Source organism: Lepisma saccharinum, chromosome 6 (genome assembly GCF_977018435.1).
Source record: "Lepisma saccharinum chromosome 6, izLepSacc3.1, whole genome shotgun sequence".
Lineage (NCBI taxonomy): Eukaryota > Metazoa > Arthropoda > Insecta > Zygentoma > Lepismatidae > Lepisma > Lepisma saccharinum.
In genome coordinates this window covers 12,046,522-12,067,715 of record NC_139234.1, presented here as the reverse complement: position 1 = coordinate 12,067,715, position 21,194 = coordinate 12,046,522, and the positions used below count along the sequence as shown (strand labels likewise).

At 38.2% G+C, this 21,194-nt stretch overlaps 1 protein-coding gene across 1 annotated transcript in view; it reads right to left on the bottom strand.

Moving 5' to 3' along the window:
• The window catches only part of LOC145988990 (uncharacterized), a 584,192-nt gene extending 563,596 nt beyond the window's left edge, over positions 1-20,596 (bottom strand). The window contains exons 1-2 of the mRNA XM_083124291.1: positions 19,586-20,596; positions 3,499-3,632 (exon numbers count right to left, since the gene is read on the bottom strand). Of these exons, the coding sequence (XP_082980417.1) occupies positions 3,499-3,632; positions 19,586-20,596 (1,145 nt within the window). The remainder of the gene's footprint in view (positions 1-3,498; positions 3,633-19,585) is intronic.
• Between the last annotated feature and the right edge of the window lie 598 nt (positions 20,597-21,194).

Genomic DNA, 21,194 nt, shown 5'->3' with positions numbered 1-21,194 from the left:
TGTAACATTCACAGCATCCTCCAGAGACTCGTCAATGTCTATCGGAGGTCATCCCGTGCGGGGCTTTTCCGCGAGGCGTACAACACCTGAGGCGAATTTTTTTAAACCAACGGGAAGCTGTCCATCGATTCACCACTTCTTTGTTTTCCACACAACAAATTTCCTCCGCTGCCGCTTTTGCTGTTAGTCATTTTTTCCATAAAAAAACGTAGCACTGCACAAAGTGCAATTTGGTCCTCACTCATCGTGCCCACTTTAACTTCACGGGAACACTCGCTACACATGCAGTGCATGCCTTCACTTGATCCCACGAACCTGTCCTCTATGCCTGCCAACAGCCTTTCACAGGTGGCGCCACCTACCCTCGGAAACTTCACATCGTGGAGTTCAGTGTGCTGACGGTGCAGGACTTCTGGGACAGCCTGGTAGTAGGTGGTTTCCTGGCACCTAGCTCTGAAGAAGATTTTTCGAGCACTGCATATGATGTTTAGGTAAATAATTGTAGTTACTGATTAATTCTGTTTGTTTCTGAGTAACATCTACAATCTGCGCACATCTGGACTTTACAATTTGGACCAGGCTTTTCTTCTTTCCCATCTGAAAATCACTCTTAAGGTGTGAGCATTCATCGAGTGGATTACTTGTAAATATCTATCTATGTATAAAACAAGGAGAGTGACACGTGAATGACGGAACATCTTAAAATACATCTGCTGATGTTCCTCACAACTTACTCATTTAATTTCAGTGGTTTTCGTCTTGAGAATATTAACGGTGTGTTTTATCACACAACAATTTTCAATTTTAGCATTTGTTGTAAATATCGAAGCATAGCAGCAACTGAAAAATCTCAATTTCAAGTAGTCTCGAGTAACAGTCACGTTCTTTGAACAAGTAATAGTTTCAATACACATTTTCTTATTTGCACGCAAACAATAACAAAGTTTCAGGCTGCAATTGGTGGGACGAGAATAAAATACATTATGTAGCACTCATTTGGTAAGAAAAAAATATTTGGAGACATGGTGATTCGAACCTAGTATTTCAGCTTACAAAGCTGGCCTTTAACCGACATGGCCAAAAGCCACGGTGAAGAAACAAAGCTATTTGAGTAATTTGTCCATAAGATTGCATCTTTTCCTGCCAAGCTTGAAACTTTTGATGTAGCTTCTCGCTAATTACATTAATTTGAAAGTAATATGCTTCATCAGATAGGGTTCATATACTGTACACATTCCTGACAAAATACAAGTGAAGCTTGTGCATGAAAATTAATGAAGACGTTGGCAAGTTGTGCTTTTGTGGAAGATTAGCGATTCCAAAACTAAATGATTACCGTTTTCTAGTTCCTGTCAATATAGTGGATTCTGCTATGTGACGACGAATCTCATTAACAAACGGCACATAAATTATATTATTTTAAACTATTTATTTCAAAATGAAGAGTCATTATTTTGGAATCTACGGAGACATTCATTCATTCGGTAAAAATTTTACAAGTCACAATTCTATTATTGTGCTCCATTACGAAACCAACGAGCATGTGTAAAAAAAAAAAAAAGTTAAGCCCGACAATTTTTATTTTACAAAAATTCCATTTACTGTTAAAGATAAATGAGAGGGCAACCACTGACTTATTTTTAATAGCTTGGATGACTGATATGCCTGTGCCCCTCGGCTGTGATAAAAACTCTTCTTCCTTTAGGATTTCTATTATTTTTCCCATCACTTATTCAGTCCCAACTTTGCGATTCTGTTTGCCAAAGTGTATGGGGAAAGAGTTTTATTTATTCTTCAAGCCTTCTCCTGCACTAGAATAACACTATTTCTATAAGATTTTTTTTTGCATCATTTTTAGGAATTGCAACAGCACTATTTCTGTCTCACTTATTCTTTTTGCATTTTTTCCTTTTCATTATTTAGTGTTGCTTTTCTTCCATTTTCAGCTACTCACGATGATGAAGAGAGACTCAAAAAGAACACCCATGCTCTGGCTAAATTCGAACCCAGGGGCCCTCGTATTCTAACGAATTGTGATAACTACTTCGTCACGAACGTCAAAAACGAGTTTCTTTTTAAAATAAATTTCAGGAATATTTCACATTTACATTACTTTGATTGCAGACGTAGAAATTCTATTAAATTAACATTTATGCTGCAATCTTTCCGTAAGCACTTTCCTTTGAGTTTGAGATACACAAAATTCCCTTTATATGGTTAAATTGATTGATAGTAAGCAACACTGCTGCTTTCCAAACACTTACTTGCTACGAACTTATGTAATGCCCCATGTTAGGAGCGCCACTAATGCTACGCCCTTGGGGTACGTACAAAAAATGTTATCTACCATGGCTACAGATATATCTTAATCTCAGGAAGATAGGTTCTTTGTTTGAGAATTCCAAATAAGAAAGCGTTTTATAGCCAAGAGGATATAGTTAAATGCGGATCTATATTCTGAGAACTATACAAAATACAGAGAAAATATATGGCGACATTGAAATATACATATATATGTATATAATCGAAAATCTACGTCGGTTACATTCTCCTTGAAAGGAAATCTTCGTCTTCTTTCTTTTCGTAATTATGGAAAAGGCTTCTTCTTCTTTGATTATGGAAAAGGCTTCTTCTTCTTTTCTTCTTTCTTCTATATACAAGAAATCTAGTTGCGTCGTCTTTCTTCCTTTTCTTTATGCCTTATATATGTTTTCTTTCTTCTAATTTGTTGTCTTTTCTTTTCAAGCGTAATCTTATTTATTATATACGCTCGTTTTCCCTGCTTCTTTGGCAACTACGCAAGCTATACTTATATAAAGGAGTAGTCATCGACTAAACTAACAATACCACCACCTCCTATGTAACGACCAAAGGGGAATAGCCCAGGATCGCTAATAGCAAAGCGCTACCTATGGCCCAGTGCGACTAAAAAAGGAGCGCAACCGTAAAGTGCTTCGGGGCGTCTAATTGACCACAGCGCCACCGAGGAACGGACAAAACCAAAAGCTGACGATGTTCTCCTCGTCAGAGAATCAAAAAGAGATTGAGATGCATTTCTGAATTCATTTGCTCACTTAATAACTTTCTTAAATGGTTCATATGCGGCCATATTCTTAATTCTTTTAATTTACTATATACATCATTCTATTTACTTCTTTTATATTATTTGAACTCTTCTTTTATATATTTCTCAATTTACTATAATATATATAATCCCTCTTCTCCGCTCTAAGTTTTTTATAATTTCCTTCGCTCCTCTTTATATAGCATGCTGCCATCTCTTGTCGATTCCGAGAAACCATTCCTCCCTGCAATATTCATTGTGTCGTCTGAAACTGGCACGTGACAACTTCAGCTGTACTTCCGCCCACAAAGCAGGACTTCAACTCAAACGAGTGTGCAACTTTTTGTGAACAGAAGTGTACAAAAATGTTTATCTGAAAGCAAATTAAAAACATTATGTAGCAAAATATGCGAAGTCTTAATGTACTAACTTACCAATCTGAATCAGCTGCCTTGACACAAGAAGTACCCTTTGATATTTCGGTGAACATTTCATTTGACAAAGCTTCAAATTTTTCTTCGATTTCAATATTTGGCATCTCTTTTTCTTCATGATTCATTTTAGCAAACTGAAAATAGAAAAGCAGAAAATGGTCACATGGACATGATGTAAGCACACACAACTAAATGTAACAGAACCAGCACAATACTAATATATATATATGTTGTTAGTTCAAAAGGAGGTCCATAGTTACGAGTGACGTTCACTGAGCAGTAGCTAGTCTAGCCGAGATAGATCAATGAATCTCACATCTCTAATAATTTTCAATCACAATATTCACTGTCTTGTTAAAGCCGCAGTTCAATGCAACACTTTCTTTTTCATGCGGTTTTCATCCCTTGGTGCAATCCGGGGGTAAAGCTGGCCTAGCTTGCTCTTCCTCCCCCTCAACAGTTCCAGGTACAAAGGGCCGCCCGAAGGAAAAGGGAGATTTCTGCCTCTACCTATCTTGCCCCATTGCCCCCCCCCCTGCAATGGTTGAAAGCCCATGTTCTCAGGTCCCCCAGTCTATCGCCTATAGGACAGACAGGGGATTGGTTTCCCTTTGATTCCTTTGTAAATCCTCTAAAGAACTCGGGTGAAAAATTTCTAAAGTACATATGTTCTCTGTATTTACACAACCTTTTACACGTTGCATGTATAATATGTATGTATAATATGGGATGTAGTTTTATTATTTATGAAATGGGAACATGATATGTGCAGACAATAATGTTATGCTCTCTTTCTTTTCTTTTTAACATGGAATATGTAATGTTTAAATTACAAGCATGTGCTCAGGCTCTCTCTCTCACTCTTGTTTTAGAAGTGTTTTATTTAAATATACTAATCTCTTGGCCTCTAACAGTCATAAATACGGATGTATTTATTTGGGCAAGAGAACGCACCTTGATATTGTTGTTGGTTTGGTTTATTTTTCTTCGCTTTTCTGCCACATTTGGTTATCGCGAAAATGAGGATGAGTTGTGATATGATGAAATTGATGAAGGGACCTCATATGAACAATCCAGGCAAGGATTTAAACCCGTGATAAGTGTACATTCTTGTTCCTGTGTGTTGTACTCTGCAGTGAATAATAAAATAATTTGGAATGAAAAATGTATCTCAGAACTCAAAAAGCCAAATTAATATTATTGAAGAAACTACAAAAAAGTGTGTTTTGTTACGGTTTTGTTTCTGTGCATAAAGTGGACTTAAAACAACAAATTAACCAACCGTGGGGAGTGGTTATCACAAAGTGCTACAACACCAGGAGTTCTGGGCATGGGTGTTCTTTGTGTTTGTCCCTTCATTAATTTTATTGCATCATCTTCGCAATTAACCAAATGTGACAAAAAAAAGTGACGCTAAGTTACAAAAATGAAATCAAATCATTGATTGATTGCTTGATTTGGCTTATTTTACTTCGCTTTTCCACCACCCATGGCAAAGCCGAGATTGAACCCAGGATCTTTGGCTTAGTAGTCAAATCAAATCGTTTTTTATTTCTGAATGGGGTAGAGGTTTCGTATACTTTTTTGTACTCATTCATCAATTGCAATATTTTCCAGTTATTCACATTCTTTTTTTTTTAGGGAATACTGGGCCCTAAAGGGGGGAGTGGTATGACCACACCAACCAGCCCCCCCCCCCCCTTTCAGCAAGCCACTGATTGCTACCCCAGGTGTCACCGCACGTCACTGATAGTTACAAAAAAACAATGATGATGAAAATATACACTCTAATAACCTAACAAATTCTGAAGTATTGCAAACAAATTCAATCTAATAAGAGAGAGTAGAATAGGGGTGGGGTGGAGCAGACTTCACCATGGTCAGAGCTGCAGGGATTGAGGGGAAGGTACATGAAAGTTTCCAGCCGAAGGGTCTTGTGTTTATAGTCCCTTTATATCTGTTGGAAGACTTATTCAGCTACTTTGAAACACCCAAACAGTAGATTGATGTTTAGTTTCAGGTTCGTATGAATAGATCCAAGTTTCGTCCCCTGTAACAATGTAGTACACCAAATTTGACTTGCCTTGGTTGAATTTTTTGAGCATTTCTTTACACCAATTAACATGAGCCTGTTATTGAGCTTCAGTCATGCTGTGTGGGATCCAATGGGTTGAAAGTTTCTGAATGTTCAGATGACCATGCAAAATGGTATGTATGGCTTTCATGTCAATGTTCAAGGATGCCTGAATCTCACTGTATGTTACATGCCGATCTCTCTCAATCATTTCAAGCACAGCATCAACATTACCAGCAACAACAGATGTGGATGGACGAGCTTCATGAAATTCATAACTGAGAAATGTGAGACCACCCTGGAATTCTGAAAACCAATTGTACACAGTCCTATTGGATGGTGCTTCATCCCCAAAAGCCAAATGAAGTCGCTTGATGCATTGTTTCAGTGTTAAACTACATTTGAAATCATAAAAAATCATTGCCCAAAAGTGTTCACGAGAAATTTCCATTTCTCACACGAAACTACTACGTAATTCAAACTGCTGTGAAAAATAAACGAATAGGCTTAAACAAACAATCAAAGATAATTTAAACATAAAAATGTTTATTCTTTCGATTTTTATAATAGCAGACCACTAGTGCCACTGTTTTTGGTAGTTTGCAGAAACTTTTCCAGCAACCCTCGTAGCATGTTTGGTTACCAATTAAGGTCGTACCAGTGTACATCCTGAACGGTGCATGCTACGTTGAAATTTCAAGCACTTTAGAATGAAACTCACCTACTTCCACAAACTCTCCTTTCCTTTCATTTTTCATTATGTGCACTAATAATGGAGTTGGCTATGGAACTGGACTTTTGAGTCACCCTGAATTTTAAAATAAACAGGAATTTAAACATCAGATTCATGTACATTTATTCAAACAATATTGTATTTGATTTACGTTAGACTTTTAATTTTGAATATTAAGAATTTGACTATAAAAATCTGTTATCATCCATTTTAACATAAATCTAACATAACTCCGGATCCCATTTTTAAATATTGTATACTTATTGAGTAATAGTATATGTATGACATGTAATATTTTTAAATAAATTAAAAGACCAGTTTTTGAAAAAATGGATACCAAAATTTTCTTTATATCACCTTCAATTATTTTCTTTAACCTGGCAATAGGCATTCTAGATCTTGTGTGAAAGAGCCTTTCAAGACATTTCTAATACTGTATGAATCACTTCTATAGGTGCCCTGGTTGCCGAAATATTGTAATTTAAAGTTAACAAGATGGAAAATATGGTCAACATCGCACAGTTTGAAACACTGTAATCTCGGAAATACAAAAGATATGGATTTGCAAAGTTGCATATTTTCCTACCTCACGTGGTTCTTCCAGTATACCAAAATTCAATTGAATCAAAAAAATGTAAGAATGAGGTCCATCCTGATTTGACATGGAATGACCCTATAAGCAGCAAGTTAATTGGTAAACAAATCCTTCTGAAATTATATCTTTGACTTTAGGCTTGACTCAAGACTGGAATGCTCGCTGCATTGCTGATCCATAGGTAATGGATTTTATAGTGCAGCACCTTTCCAAAAATATAGCTGTTTTTATGCAGATTGTTTGAGAAGTATTTTAGGACATGAAATCAAGTAAAATGAACACACTTTGTTGCACCTTTCTGTGAGATTAGCACATGTATCCCCTTTTACCCTTCTTTCATAATTCAGCATCTTCTTCCTTCCTTTTCTTTCATGTGTTGTTAAAAAAACTGGGACAGAAAAATATACGATTTTCACTCTTCTTTAACAGCCACATAAAATCCTAGTCTCATTTTGTAAAGCAGAATGAGCTATAAAATGATACAATATAAATTATACCATGTTTACCACTGCTACAGTGTTTAATACAGAATGCTCATCTAACTGGATTATACCTGAATAAACTCATTTTATCAGCACCTTTTTGAGAACATTTTCAGAACCTTTTTTTCCCTTTCCTTACCATAATTTTGCACCTTAAAATCCATCCCCTACTGATCAGTCATGGAAAGTCTCATATTTGCGAGCTTAACACAGCAAGGTTATGCTAGGTTTTTGAATAGTCCATAAGTTAATTGCATCAAAGAGAATGAATGAAGATTAAATGATATCGATGAGTGAACACTCACAAAAGATATTGATATGTTGTTTTAAGTCCACTTTATGCACAGTAAGGCTAATCGGGACTGGACCTACAGTTTAAAGTGGGATCCGAACCACTATGTGCCTCCACCGGGAATCGAACCCGGGACCCCTTGATTACAAGGCCACAACGCTACCACTGCGCCATTGGGGAGGCCTATTTACAAAAGAGCTCATACATGAGATATTTACTTGTTTCACACCCTACAGCAGATGAATAATTCTTCATCGAAAGTGCACAGAAAAGTTGCATCATGTATCACCCAAATCAGTTGGGAGAGTTGTCGGAGTAGATTAGCCAGTCATATTTATTTAAGAAAGCATGTTTTGTTCTTTTTTGCTGCTTTTATAACCAAATGCAACAAAATGAATTCCTTGCGAGACAATTCAATTGCTTCGTCATAAAGAGAAATCATAGGAGTAGGTAGTTTGGACTTTCGATTCAGACAACACTAATATATTTGGAGCGAATTTACAATATAGAGAAAGTCTCCAATTTTGTTAATTTTCGGTATACTAACTAATTTTGACCTCCTAATCACGAATCTGTTGAAAAAAACCGGGGGTCACGTCTGAAAATTTGAAAAAAAGCCGATTGAATTTTTTTTATATATAGGTGTATATCCGTAGTTTTACGAACAAAAATGTAATCTCCTGTCATTGTGTCCAACTGCGCCGTTGTTTTACAAGAAAATGATTTATATGTTCAATTCTAGTACGATCCCTATTTTTTTCGATGAATTTAGTGGTGAAATGAGTGCTAATGGAACCTAACCTAACAGGCCTAACCTAACCTCGTGTGAATGGTTCGTGGGGCTACCCGTGGATGGTTTTTGGGGCTAACGTCAATGGTTTGTGGGGCTACCCGTGGATGGTTTTTGGGGCTAACGTCAATGGTTTGTGTTTTTGTTCAATTTCCAGACGTGACCCCCGGTTTTTTACAACAGATTCATGATTAGGAGGCCAAAATTAGTTAGTATACCGAAAATTAACTAAATTGGAGACTTTCTCTATATTGTAAATTCTAGCCATATATTTTTTTTAAAATTAAAATACTTTGGGTGCGTCAGCACTGAGGTTATTTTGCACCCGTCACACTATATGGGGTCCAGTCCCTTATGATAACAAAAATAAAAGCATTTCTGAAAACTAAAATTTCCTTACCTTGGTTAAAAGCTGAGGCTAAAAAGGGTGCTCAGCACAAATAAGGACAAAACACAGGATGACACAGAATTATACTGGCCATGGGGCCAGTCACCAGAGCCTCGTTAGTCTGCAGTCCAGGGTGTACTATGTGGAAGTGAGGTTGGCTATTGGGTGCACTACGTGGAAGGAGCACCCCTTACACCCCACATCACTAATATTATCAGTCTCCTTAGCACTTCCCCTAATGTTACCAAACAGACAATAAGAAGATATTTTCCATTAACATTATCGGTGCAGAATCAATGGTTCTTTAGTACATACTTCATGGCACATCAAATATGCATGTGAAAGAGTACAGTAGTTCAATAGTAAATACTAATACAATGGTAACATAACGTCTGTGAAGTTCTCCACATTTTCCTCAGCCACAAATACAAGCCACGCCCACGCCGCGCCCCTTACGGCAGGGTTGCAATCCCAGAAACCAGACCTTCCCAGGCAATATGTAAATGAACATTTCGGATAGTAGTAAATCATGAAAGTTTAATTTCATGATTGAAATACAAAGAATAAACATCAAAGAACACAAGGAAATGAAGTTTCACGATAATTTTCCACAAATAACGAAGATTTAACCACCCGAAGAATGACTCTTTTATCGCCATATGCAACCGTGACCGTTCCAGACGCGACTTGCATTTTCGACCCCTAAGACCAATGAAAGTTCCTTTCATGACTTTACAAATAAAGAATAAACATCAAGGAACACAACCAAAAAAAGTTTATACGGTGACTGTCAACAAATAACGAAGATATAACCATCCCAAAAATGACTTATTTCTCGCAATATGCGACCGTTACCGGTCCAGCCACGAATTGCATTTTCGGCGCCTAAGACAAATCGAAGTTCAATTTAATGATTTTAATACAAAGAATAAACATCAACGAACACAACCAAAAAAAGTTTATACGGTGACTGTCGACAAATAACGAAGATATAACCATCCCAAAAATGACTTATTTCTCGCGATATGAGACCGTTACCGGTCCAGCCACGAATTGCATTTTCGGCGCCTAAGACAAATCGAAGTTCAATTTAATGATTTTAATACAAAGAATAAACATCAAGGAACACAACCAAAAAAAGTTTATACGGTAAAAAAAAAAGTTTATACGGTGACTGTCGACAAATAACGAAGATATAACCATCCCAAAAATGACTTATTTCTCGCGATATGCGACCATTACCGGTCCAGCCACGAATTGCATTTTGGGTTCTTAGAACGAATCAAAATTCCATTTCATGACTTTACAAATAAAGAATAAACATCAAGGAACACAACCAAAAAAAGTTTATACGGTGACTGTCCACAAATAACGAAGATATAACCATCCCAAAAATGACTTATTTCTCGCGATATGCGACCGTTACCGGTCCAGCCACGAATTGCATTTTCGGCGCCTAAGACCAATCAAAGTTCAATTTAATGATTTTAATACAAAGAATAAACATCAAGGAACACAACCAAAAAAAGTTTATACGGTGACTGTCAACAAACACCTTTTGTCATTATTGTACACTATTACCATCTCCTGTTTACAGTACGAAAGTGATTTTTTTTTGTACACACTACACACAATTTCCACCGTTGTTACATTAATATATAAATTTTTAATGCACACACGCATGTTTGTTGTTTATCAATTCGCATTATCCATTCAATTGTTTTTTTTTGTTGGTGTGACGTCACATCCGCAAAATCAGCCAATCGGAGACGAGAATCAAATCGCCTATGCTGAACTGAGTGGGATTGGCATATATGCTGTCAGTAGTTCACTAGCGCATTCACCGGTGATTTCTGGAAAGCGTGGCTATCGATGTAAATACTTAAGTAGTCTGTGTTTAAACAACGCATGTAAACAATCTGTGCAGTATTCTTCTTCTTCTTTTTTTTTTTTTTGTCCCTGTCAGCATTATCTTGTCGACTTTGGACATCGTTATTGTTTTTTTTTTTTATTTCTTTTAATGTTTTCTTCTAAAGTTGGCAGTTAGTCTCACAAATTAATCGGAATCACAAATATATAACAATTATTATAAATAATTCACTTTTTTTTTGTCCATTTTGCTGTTTCTTAAAAATCACTTTATATTTCAAGTCTACATTTTCGAGAATATGCATACAGCATCCATATTAATGAAGGGGATAAATCTGTTAAAATGGATGATAGTGATATTGGAAATGGAATTTTTAAACGTTGAAAACCTTTGTAGAGTATGATTTGTTGATCTGAATAGATTGGACATTCTAGAATTAAATGTTGAGCATCAGGATTATTATTGCCACATTTACAATTTTCTTGAGTTTTAATTTTTATTTTTGCTAAATGTGCTGGTGTACGTACGTGTCCTGTTCTTAATCTATTAATAAAAACTATGACTTGCCGTGGGAGTGTGTATGAATTGAACCAAGGGACTTTAGATTTAAATTCTGCAATCCATCTATATGTGTTGCCCACAAACTTAAATTGATCTTTGCACCATTCATTCCATTGTTCCATAAGTTTGATTTTTACTCGTGGTAATAAATCAGTATACATTAACCTATTGAAACTTATGAGTTGTAAATCTCTGGCCTGTTTAGCGTATATGTCCACTCTATCATTTCCTACATTAATATCATGTGCTTTGACATGACTGAATTGTATGTCAATGTTTCTTTTGCAAGCAAGTTGAATTTGTTGAATAATTAAAATAATAAGATATGATTGGTGACATAATTTGGGATAGGATGTAGATAATGCTTGAAGAACACTCAGCGAATCTGTAAGGAGAAGAATTTTTTTAAACTCTTCCGCTATTCCATATTGTAAGGCTTTATATAGGGCGTAACTTTCCGCAGTAAAAATAGATGAATCTATAGGTAATCTAAATTGTTGATAAATGTTTTTCTCTGGGATGTAATAGGCACATCCTACACTATTGTTATTCTTAGAACCATCGGTGTAAATCATTACATGCATTGGCCATTTTTCTCTGTACAATGCATGTAAACCTAGATCTCTGAAGTGGATTGAACATTGAGTATATAATGGAATATCTAGTTGATAGATCAAAGGATGTAAGAGAGTGAAAGTATTAGATCGAAGTTCTGGAAATAAGTAATGACAGTATACAAGGAAATATGAGGTGGTATGAGGATTTATTACATCGGCTTCAGCCCATTGTTTTTGTATTTCAAACAATTTATTAAATGGATGAGGATGATTTTCCCATGATTTAAGGAGGAATTTTATTGTTAATTGAATCCGCCTGTGACTCAAAGAAGTCTCTTTACTCTCCATATAAACACTTACATTGGGGCTTGATTGCATAAGACCTAGACAAATTCTCAATGCTTTTCTTTGTAATATATCTATTTTGTCGAGTAGATTGGATTTTGCTCCCCCGTAGCTGAAAGCTGCATAGTCGAAAAATGAGCGAAAGCAGTTAGTACAATACGCAGATGATTTCTGTTTTTACTGTACTACAGATGATGCAACCCAAGGTATAATTAAAACACAGAGATTAATTAACACCATTAGAGAATGGTTTCATAATGCAGGATTAACCCTTAGTGAAAATAAATCCAAAATCATTTGCTTTAATAACAAACGCACAGATAGTTATCCCAATAATATTTTACAAATTTCTGACATCCCAATGACAGATTCTCACAAATATTTAGGTGTACATTTTGATAGACGTTTTACATGGAATACACACATTTTATATTTATTAAACAAAGGTCAAAAGTTTTTAAACATAATTCGTAGCATGACAACAACAAAATGGGGAGGCCACCCAAAAATTTTACTTCTCTTTTATAGAAATCTGTGCAGTAACCAGTAAACTCAGCATAAACTTATTCGGAAACGTCATGTGATCTGTCGCGGGATTCGTCCTGTAAGGTAATTTGTATATATATTTTTTTTATCGGCGTGGGACAACAGAAAGCACTTTCCGGAATTCGGTAATAGTATGGTATAGTGAAAACACATTTCACTCGATTATTTTCTAATAAATTACATTTGTACTTACCTGTTATGCATAGCGGAACATTTTTGAACGTGCGATTTTGCTGTTTAGCTTAAAAAAGCATATTTTTTCACATTACAAGTATTTATTGTTCGTTGCTAATTTGCTTCCGTTACACACAGTATGGCGGACAAATTTTGACTCACGTTGTCTATCGTCAGATGATATGCAGTGTTTCCTATTCACAGAAGGTTTTTAAGCGAAAATTGATCCACAAACCATTCATGGAAGGTTAGGTTAGGATCAGTTAGGTTAGGCAAACAGAAAATTACATTGGAAAAAAAAATCACTTAACCAAAAAGGTACTAATTTACTATACTTCGGACACATTTATTTATTTTTACAGAAGAAACTACTTACCGTAATTAGTTCCTGTCACATTGTCGAACATCAGGAAGGTGTTTTGTGTGATTTGGGAATGTTTCAGAGCTGAAATTCATGTTGTTCGTTGAAAATTAATTCTCCGACGGAGATAGCGTTTGGCGCGTACATCTGCGTATACCATGAAGTTCGTACACCTTCATACACCATCACCTTCATACACCGTCGTGACTATCATGACGTGTCGTGATTGTGTTTTGTTGGTATCCAGTGTTTCGAACTCCCTGCGTTTGCAACGAGAGTTAGAACTGTGGATCGAGGGTTTGGAGAATGACGTGTGGTGGGTGTGTTGTAAAGTTTGTGCCGGGTGTGGACAAACCATTGGCGCTAGCCCCACGAACCATTGGCACGTGGATAGGTTAGTAGGGCCACGCAAAGGTTTCAATAGTTAAAAAGATAGCCCCACGAACCATTGGCGCTAGCCCCACAAACCATTGGCGCGTGGATAGGTTAGTAGGCCACGCAAAGGTTTCAATAGTGAAAAAGATAGCCCCACGAACCATTGGCGCTAGCCCCACAAACCATTGGCGCGTGGATAGGTTAGTAGGCCACGCAAAGGTTTCAATAGTGAAAAAGATAGCCCCACGAACCATTGGCGCTAGCCCCACAAACCATTGGCACGTGGATAGGTTAGTAGGCCACGCAAAGGTTTCAATAGTGAAAAAGATAGCCCCACGAACCATTGGCGCTAGCCCCACCAACCATTGGCGCTAGCCCCACCAACCATTGGCGCTAGCCCCACAAACCATTGGCGCGTGGATAGGTTAGTAGGCCACGCAAAGGTTTCAATAGTTAAAAAGATAGCCCCACGAACCATTGGCGCTAGCCCCACGAACCATTGGCGCTAGCCCCACAAACCATTGGCGCGTGGATAGGTTAGTAGGCCACGCAAAGGTTTCAATAGTGAAAAAGATAGCCCCACGAACCATTGGCGCTAGCCCCACGAACCATTGGCACGTGGATAGGTTAGTAGGCCACGCAAAGGTTTCAATAGTGAAAAAGATAGCCCCATGAACCATTGGCGCTAGCCCCACGAACCATTGGCGCGTGGATAGGTTAGTAGGCCACGCAAAGGTTTCAATAGTGAAAAAGATAGCCCCACGAACCATTGGCGCTAGCCCCACAAACCATTGGCGCTAGCCCCACGAACCATTGGCGCGTGGATAGGTTAGTAGGGCCACGCAAAGGTTTCAATAGTGAAAAAGATAGCCCCACGAACCATTGGCGCTAGCCCCACGAACCATTGGCGCGTGGATAGGTTAGTAGGCCACGCAAAGGTTTCAATAGTGAAAAAGATAGCCCCACGAACCATTGGCGCTAGCCCCACCAACCATTGGCGCTAGCCCCACCAACCATTGGCGCTAGCCCCACAAACCATTGGCGCGTGGATAGGTTAGTAGGCCACGCAAAGGTTTCAATAGTTAAAAAGATAGCCCCACGAACCATTGGCGCTAGCCCCACGAACCATTGGCGCTAGCCCCACAAACCATTGGCGCGTGGATAGGTTAGTAGGCCACGCAAAGGTTTCAATAGTGAAAAAGATAGCCCCACGAACCATTGGCGCTAGCCCCACGAACCATTGGCACGTGGATAGGTTAGTAGGCCACGCAAAGGTTTCAATAGTGAAAAAGATAGCCCCATGAACCATTGGCGCTAGCCCCACGAACCATTGGCGCGTGGATAGGTTAGTAGGCCACGCAAAGGTTTCAATAGTGAAAAAGATAGCCCCACGAACCATTGGCGCTAGCCCCACAAACCATTGGCGCTAGCCCCACGAACCATTGGCGCGTGGATAGGTTAGTAGGGCCACGCAAAGGTTTCAATAGTGAAAAAGATAGCCCCACGAACCATTGGCGCTAGCCCCACGAACCATTGGCGCGTGGATAGGTTAGTAGGCCACGCAAAGGTTTCAATAGTGAAAAAGATAGCCCCACGAACCATTGGCGCTAGCCCCACAAACCATTGGCGCTAGCCTCACGAACCATTGGCGCGTGGATAGGTTAGTAGGCCACGCAAAGGTTTCAATAGTGAAAAAGATAGCCCCACGAACCATTGGCGCTAGCCCCACAAACCATTGGCGCTAGCCCCATGAACCATTGGTGCGTGGATAGGTTAGTTGATTAGGTTGGGATACATAGTTAAAATTTGGTGTCAGAACGCGAAAAATAAAGTTAAAAAGAAATAGATTTGATTAAGTTTGTCGACGGGCTTTTCTTGGGTTCCGAAGGTTGAAACACTGCATAACAATTGAAAATCGAGAAAAAAGAAGGCCGATGCGTCATTCCTACGCGTTATTATTTACGAAGGTGTGCGCGCCATGTTGTGTGTGAGGCAAACGGAAAGGTAGGAGGAAGAAGTAGTCGTAAGGTGAAAAATTGCTCTTACTTTCATCAAACCAACGTCAATGCACGTTCAGGAATGTTCCGCGAAGCAGATACGTAAGTTTGAATGTCAAAAATTTGGCAAAAGAGAAGCCGGACGCGCAATTATGTAGGAAGGTGTACTCGCGATATTGTGTCTCAGGCAAGGGAAAACACCTACCAGAAAGACGTTCTGGTAATGTGAAAAATTGCAATTAATTTCATCAAAACAACGTTAATACACCTTCAGGAATGTTCCGCGAAGCAGATACGTAAGTATCAATGTCAAAAATTGACGAAACCAAAAAAATAGAGGTGTCCGAAGGATAGTAAATTTTTACCACCAAAAAAATGCCGCACAAACTATTCACAGAAGGTTTTTAAGCGAACATTAATCTACAAACCATTCATGGAAGGTTAGGTTCAGTTAGGTTAGGCAAACAGAAAATTAAATCGGAAAAAAAAATTACAATGCAACATTCACAAGTCATCTTGTAAAACTACCGCGTGGTTGATACACTAACAGGGGGTTACATAATTGAACACACAGAACATTTGATTCACGTAGTCGACGGTAACGGTGGCAAGAGCTGTCGTGCATCGGAGATACATTTATGTCCAAAAATAGATGATTTACCGACCAAATAAGTTGAACGAAGGGAGAAAACACTTCCACGAGCTTCCAGAAGTCTACAGAAACTCAGTTCCGTAAGTAGTTTCTCCTGTAAATTTGAAGAAATGTGTTTACACTATACCATGCTGTTGACAGTCACTTTCCGGAACTCCAAACAGCACTAATTACTTTCAGCAGGTTTCAAAATTACTTGCAGTGTTGTGTGATACTTCTTTTCGAGTAGAAACTAGCTGTCCTCCCCGATGTAGCAGTGCTGTTCGATAACCGGTAGAGACATTAGTTCGGATCCCACTTTAACGCTGGAACTTTAACACGAAATTAGCACCCTTTAACACTACTCTGGGGTTGCCTGTAACCCCACCTAAATATCCACTTATGGCTACTTCATTTTTTAGTAGAATTGCTTCAAATATACACATAATGGCTTCTGTACAGGATAGGCCTTTTTATGACTAATAACGTAGTAGTAATACGCAAATGCAATAAGGATTAAAATTTCAGTATCCGCCAAACGTCTGAATTCCTTTATTTTCTTCTTTTTCACATTCGTACTTACGTATTCTGCATTCCTAAGGATTCTTGAAGGTGCCATTTTGTTTTCTTCATGCAAATAATCTCAATTTTCGACATATCGAGTAATTCTTGTTTGTTTTTTCGCTTGCGTTACACTCAATATGGCAGAGAAATCTTCACTAGGGTTGTCCATGATCAGTGCTTATGCAGTGTTCCAACCTTCTTCATCGAACAATACCTACTTTCGTGTTACTTATTTTGTATTTTTTTCCAGGTTCAAAAACCCCACGAACCATGCACGTTCGGTTAGGTTAGGCAAATATAGTTAAAATTGTCATATTCTTGGAAAACAACGGTGTGGTTGGAAACACTGAGCGGGGGTTACATCATCGAACGAACGCAACATTTGATTCAGGTAGTGGAAGGACATAGAGGCAACAGCTTTCGTGCATTGGAGAGACATTAATCTTCAAAAATACACGATTTACCGGTGAAATAAATTAACTGTTGGGAAAAAAAACACTTCCACGACCTTTCAAAAGTGTACGGAAAGTCAGTTCGGTAAGTACTTTCTCCTGTAAAATGGAAGAAATATGTTTTGCGTATACGAGAGTTTTACCCAATAGTGGAAAACACATTATAATACAAGTGTTGTTGAGTGTTTTTACAAGTTCAACTGCTCCATTCCCTTAAGCGAGGGTACAACCAGTAATGACCAACGCAATGATAGAAGATAGTACATAATGAAAATCCAGTATACAGTGTGTAGGTAACAGTTCGGATATTTTTTTTTTCGCGTGGTTCGTACTTATCAATTGTGTATTGAGGAACATAGTTCCAAGGTGCCACTATGCTTTTTACACGAAAACAAACACAATTTTTCACATAGAGAGTAGTTTTTTGTTATTCCTTTCTTCGCTTCCGTAACACACAATATGGCGGGCAGAGGTTGACTACCATTGTAGCTATGCAGTGTTTCCACCCTTTTTCACCGAAAAATACCTACTATTCTGTTTGTCATGTGTGCAAATTGTACATTATGCACGGATAGCTGACAGATAGCCCCACGAACCATTTCCGATAAGTTTAGGTTAGGCCAGCATAGTAAAAAAAAAAAAGTGGTTGGAATCACTGATAGGGGGTTACGTCATCAAACGTATGCAGCATCCGGTTCACGTAGCAAAAAGAATGGCACTTGTGCATTGGTGAAATATTTCTCTTGAAAAATACATGATTTCCCGGTCAAATAGATTCCACGATGAAAGAAAATACCTCGAAGAAGGTTGGAAACCTTAGAGAAACTCATTTCCGTAAGTAGTTTCTTCTGTAAAAATGAAGAAACGTGTCTCCGATATAACAAACTGTTACCCAGTGTGTAAGCATTTTTCACAAATGTCATGACGATGTCCTCTGCAAACTGGGGTACCTCAGTTTACACACCTTGTTTTAGTTTTTTTTTTTTTTTTTTTGTCTATCAAGCACATTCACATTTCTTTCGATGAATTAGAAGACTCAGCACAAGGGTTGAGTGAGCTCTTAGAGATTATTGAAGACCAAACTTCGGAGATGGTTAGAAATAAAGGAATTCACAATGGTTCAATGTTGCCAAAATAATAACGCTGAAATTACAGGGAGTTTATTTTCTCGTTGGGGTTATTGGTAACCCCTGTTAGGGCTCAGGGTTAAACTGTAGGTACGGTCGTAATTAGATCATACGTGCACAACAGTGGATTTAAAAAAAAATTCCTCTTATTAATCTTGTAAGAGCCACTAGACTTACTTGCAGTTTAGCTAATTAATTACAAGTTTAGGTATGATTTTACAATACTGGACAATTCCCCGATTTCTTTCATATCTCACATACTCACTAATTTAGACCTCTTAATGTCTAGACTGCACAATTCACCCTTGTGTTTTACCGTTCGAAATTAAAAATAATATATATTGAGAGCTAATTGTACGTATTTAACACTTCGAATTGCCACTGTACATTTCTCAATTTGAAGTTACGTTTCTATGAAATAATAAAAAAAATACTAGTACATTACTTGCCATTAGGTGTTTCCTTGAACCTAATAAATAATCTAAACACAGTATTGCCATGTCGAACTTTGGTTTCCAACGGGAATATATAAGCAAATTTCCACTAGGATTGAACTTTTTTTAAATCATGTTTTCATCCAAAAAAACCTCTATAGAAAAATGCGGGTAGCCGGAACATAGTGGAGCGGAGGCAGGGCCAGGGTAGTGGGCGGTAGGTCAATTACCCCAGGGGCGGAGCTCGGAATCGGGGGGCAATTAATACTACTTTTTTTCCACTTCCAATTGTTTCCTCACCTTAAAGGTTACATTTCTGTAATCCTTGATTCATACCCTTCCAATGATGTATCAAACATATTTCTATTAAGAAGGGTCGATTCAAAATTCTGTGGTTGAAATTTGTCTCTCAAGTGCTACGAAACTAACATTTTTTAAGGTGCCTGGTCGCAATTAGCATCAATCCCCTCTGTTAAAAAACGAAACACCAATATAAGTAAATTAAGGTTTAATCTCACACACAGTCATCCAGTACACGATATTTCTCTTGCTGCTCACAGAATAAGTGTGCCGCAAAAAAATACACAGAATATTCAGATCAAAAAACATGCACAGAATACTCATATCAAGCAAATACAGAGATTACTGCTTTTCTGTTTCTAACATTCTCCCACCTAGAGTCATGTATAGACAATTAGTGACTACACAATCAATAGTGTTCATAACATGAGTTTTGTACTAACAAACTCAGCTTCTGTGGAGGCTTCACGCTTCTTCCCAGTTGAGTGGTGGTGACTTTTGGAGCACTTTCCTTTTCAGGTACTGTCTTTTCCTGAGTGTTCTTCATTTTGGGCACTTCGGGCAACTCACTTGACTGAATTTCCAAGGGAAGAACATGCTGTAGTGGTCTCATCATAATTCCTGTTGCAGTCCTCAGCCTTACGAGACGTACTTCACCATCACGTCCAGGTAACAGCTCCACAATGCGTGCTAAAGGCCAGTCCAGACGTTTAGAATTGTCATTACCAACAAGAACCACTTCGTCAACCTTCACTTCTCTACAAGGCCTTTTTGCATTCCAATGCTGCACTAACTGACCCAAGTATTCACTGCGAAATCTACTTCTTAGTGTCTCACAAATTCCTTGACAATACTTCCACCATTTATGTAGATTTACCTTCTTGACCTGTTGTAGAAACACGGAGGGCGTCAAGGACTCAAGGTCTGAATTATCTTCTGATATGTAGGTTAGTGGTCGAGCATTCATGACAGCTTCACAAACACGTAGCACCGTAATAAATTCCTCATAGGTCAGTGAAGCTTTCCCTAAAATTTTTCTCAATAGTTGCTTCATGAGTCTGATCAAACGCTCCCACCATCCACCCCACCAGGCAGCTGTGGGTGGATTGAATCTCCATGCAATGCGCTTGATTGTTGCGAAAGCAACTACATCTTCCCATTCTAGCTTGCTCAACAAATTTTCAGTGCCTACAAAGTTCGTCCCATTGTCACTGTAAACAACTAGTGGTCTACCTCGTCTAGCAATGAATCTTCGAAATGACTGAATAAAATCTCCAGATGATAAGCCAGAAGTTAACTCTAAATGTACAGCTCTATAAATAGCACAAGTAAATATGCAAATCCAAGCCTTTTCTCCACTTTGAAGTATAACAGGTCCAGCTAGATCCACTCCTGTTATTTCAAATACTGCTGCATCTCTGACTCGATGTTCAGGTAAAGACACCGGCATTACTTCCAGTCTTTTAGCATTATGTCTCCGACAAATCACACAACCCTTCACCACAGAACGAATAGTTTTTCTGCCTTTCAATATCCAAAACTGTTCTCCAAGAATACTCATCAGACCTTGTACACCTGCATGACAAACTTCAATATGTTTGTAATAAATAAGCCTCTTCACAATTGGATGTGAGCTTGGCAAGACAGCCGGACACCGAAATGTTTCTTTATCCGTAAGCTCTAGGATTTTAGTTTTCACGTCTTACGATTTGTTCCTTGTCTTCAAATGGACACAAAGATTTCAGCTTCTTGTCTTCCATACCGACATAAGAATCTCTTTGTACAAGGCGAATAACTACCTTTTCAGCAGCATTTACTTCTTCTATTGACAATTCTGCTGTCCTATGGTTCTTTGGATGACGACAATTGAAAATGAATCTTCTGATCCACCCTATCAATCGAACAATTTGTTCATATCTGGAAAATCTGTGATAGTACCAGTCATCCCTTTCTTCAATATTGGCTAAACTAGATACAATTGTCTTCTTCTTCTCGTGGGCAATAATTTCTTCTTGACATGTATACCTTTGTTCAGGCCATTTGCTCTT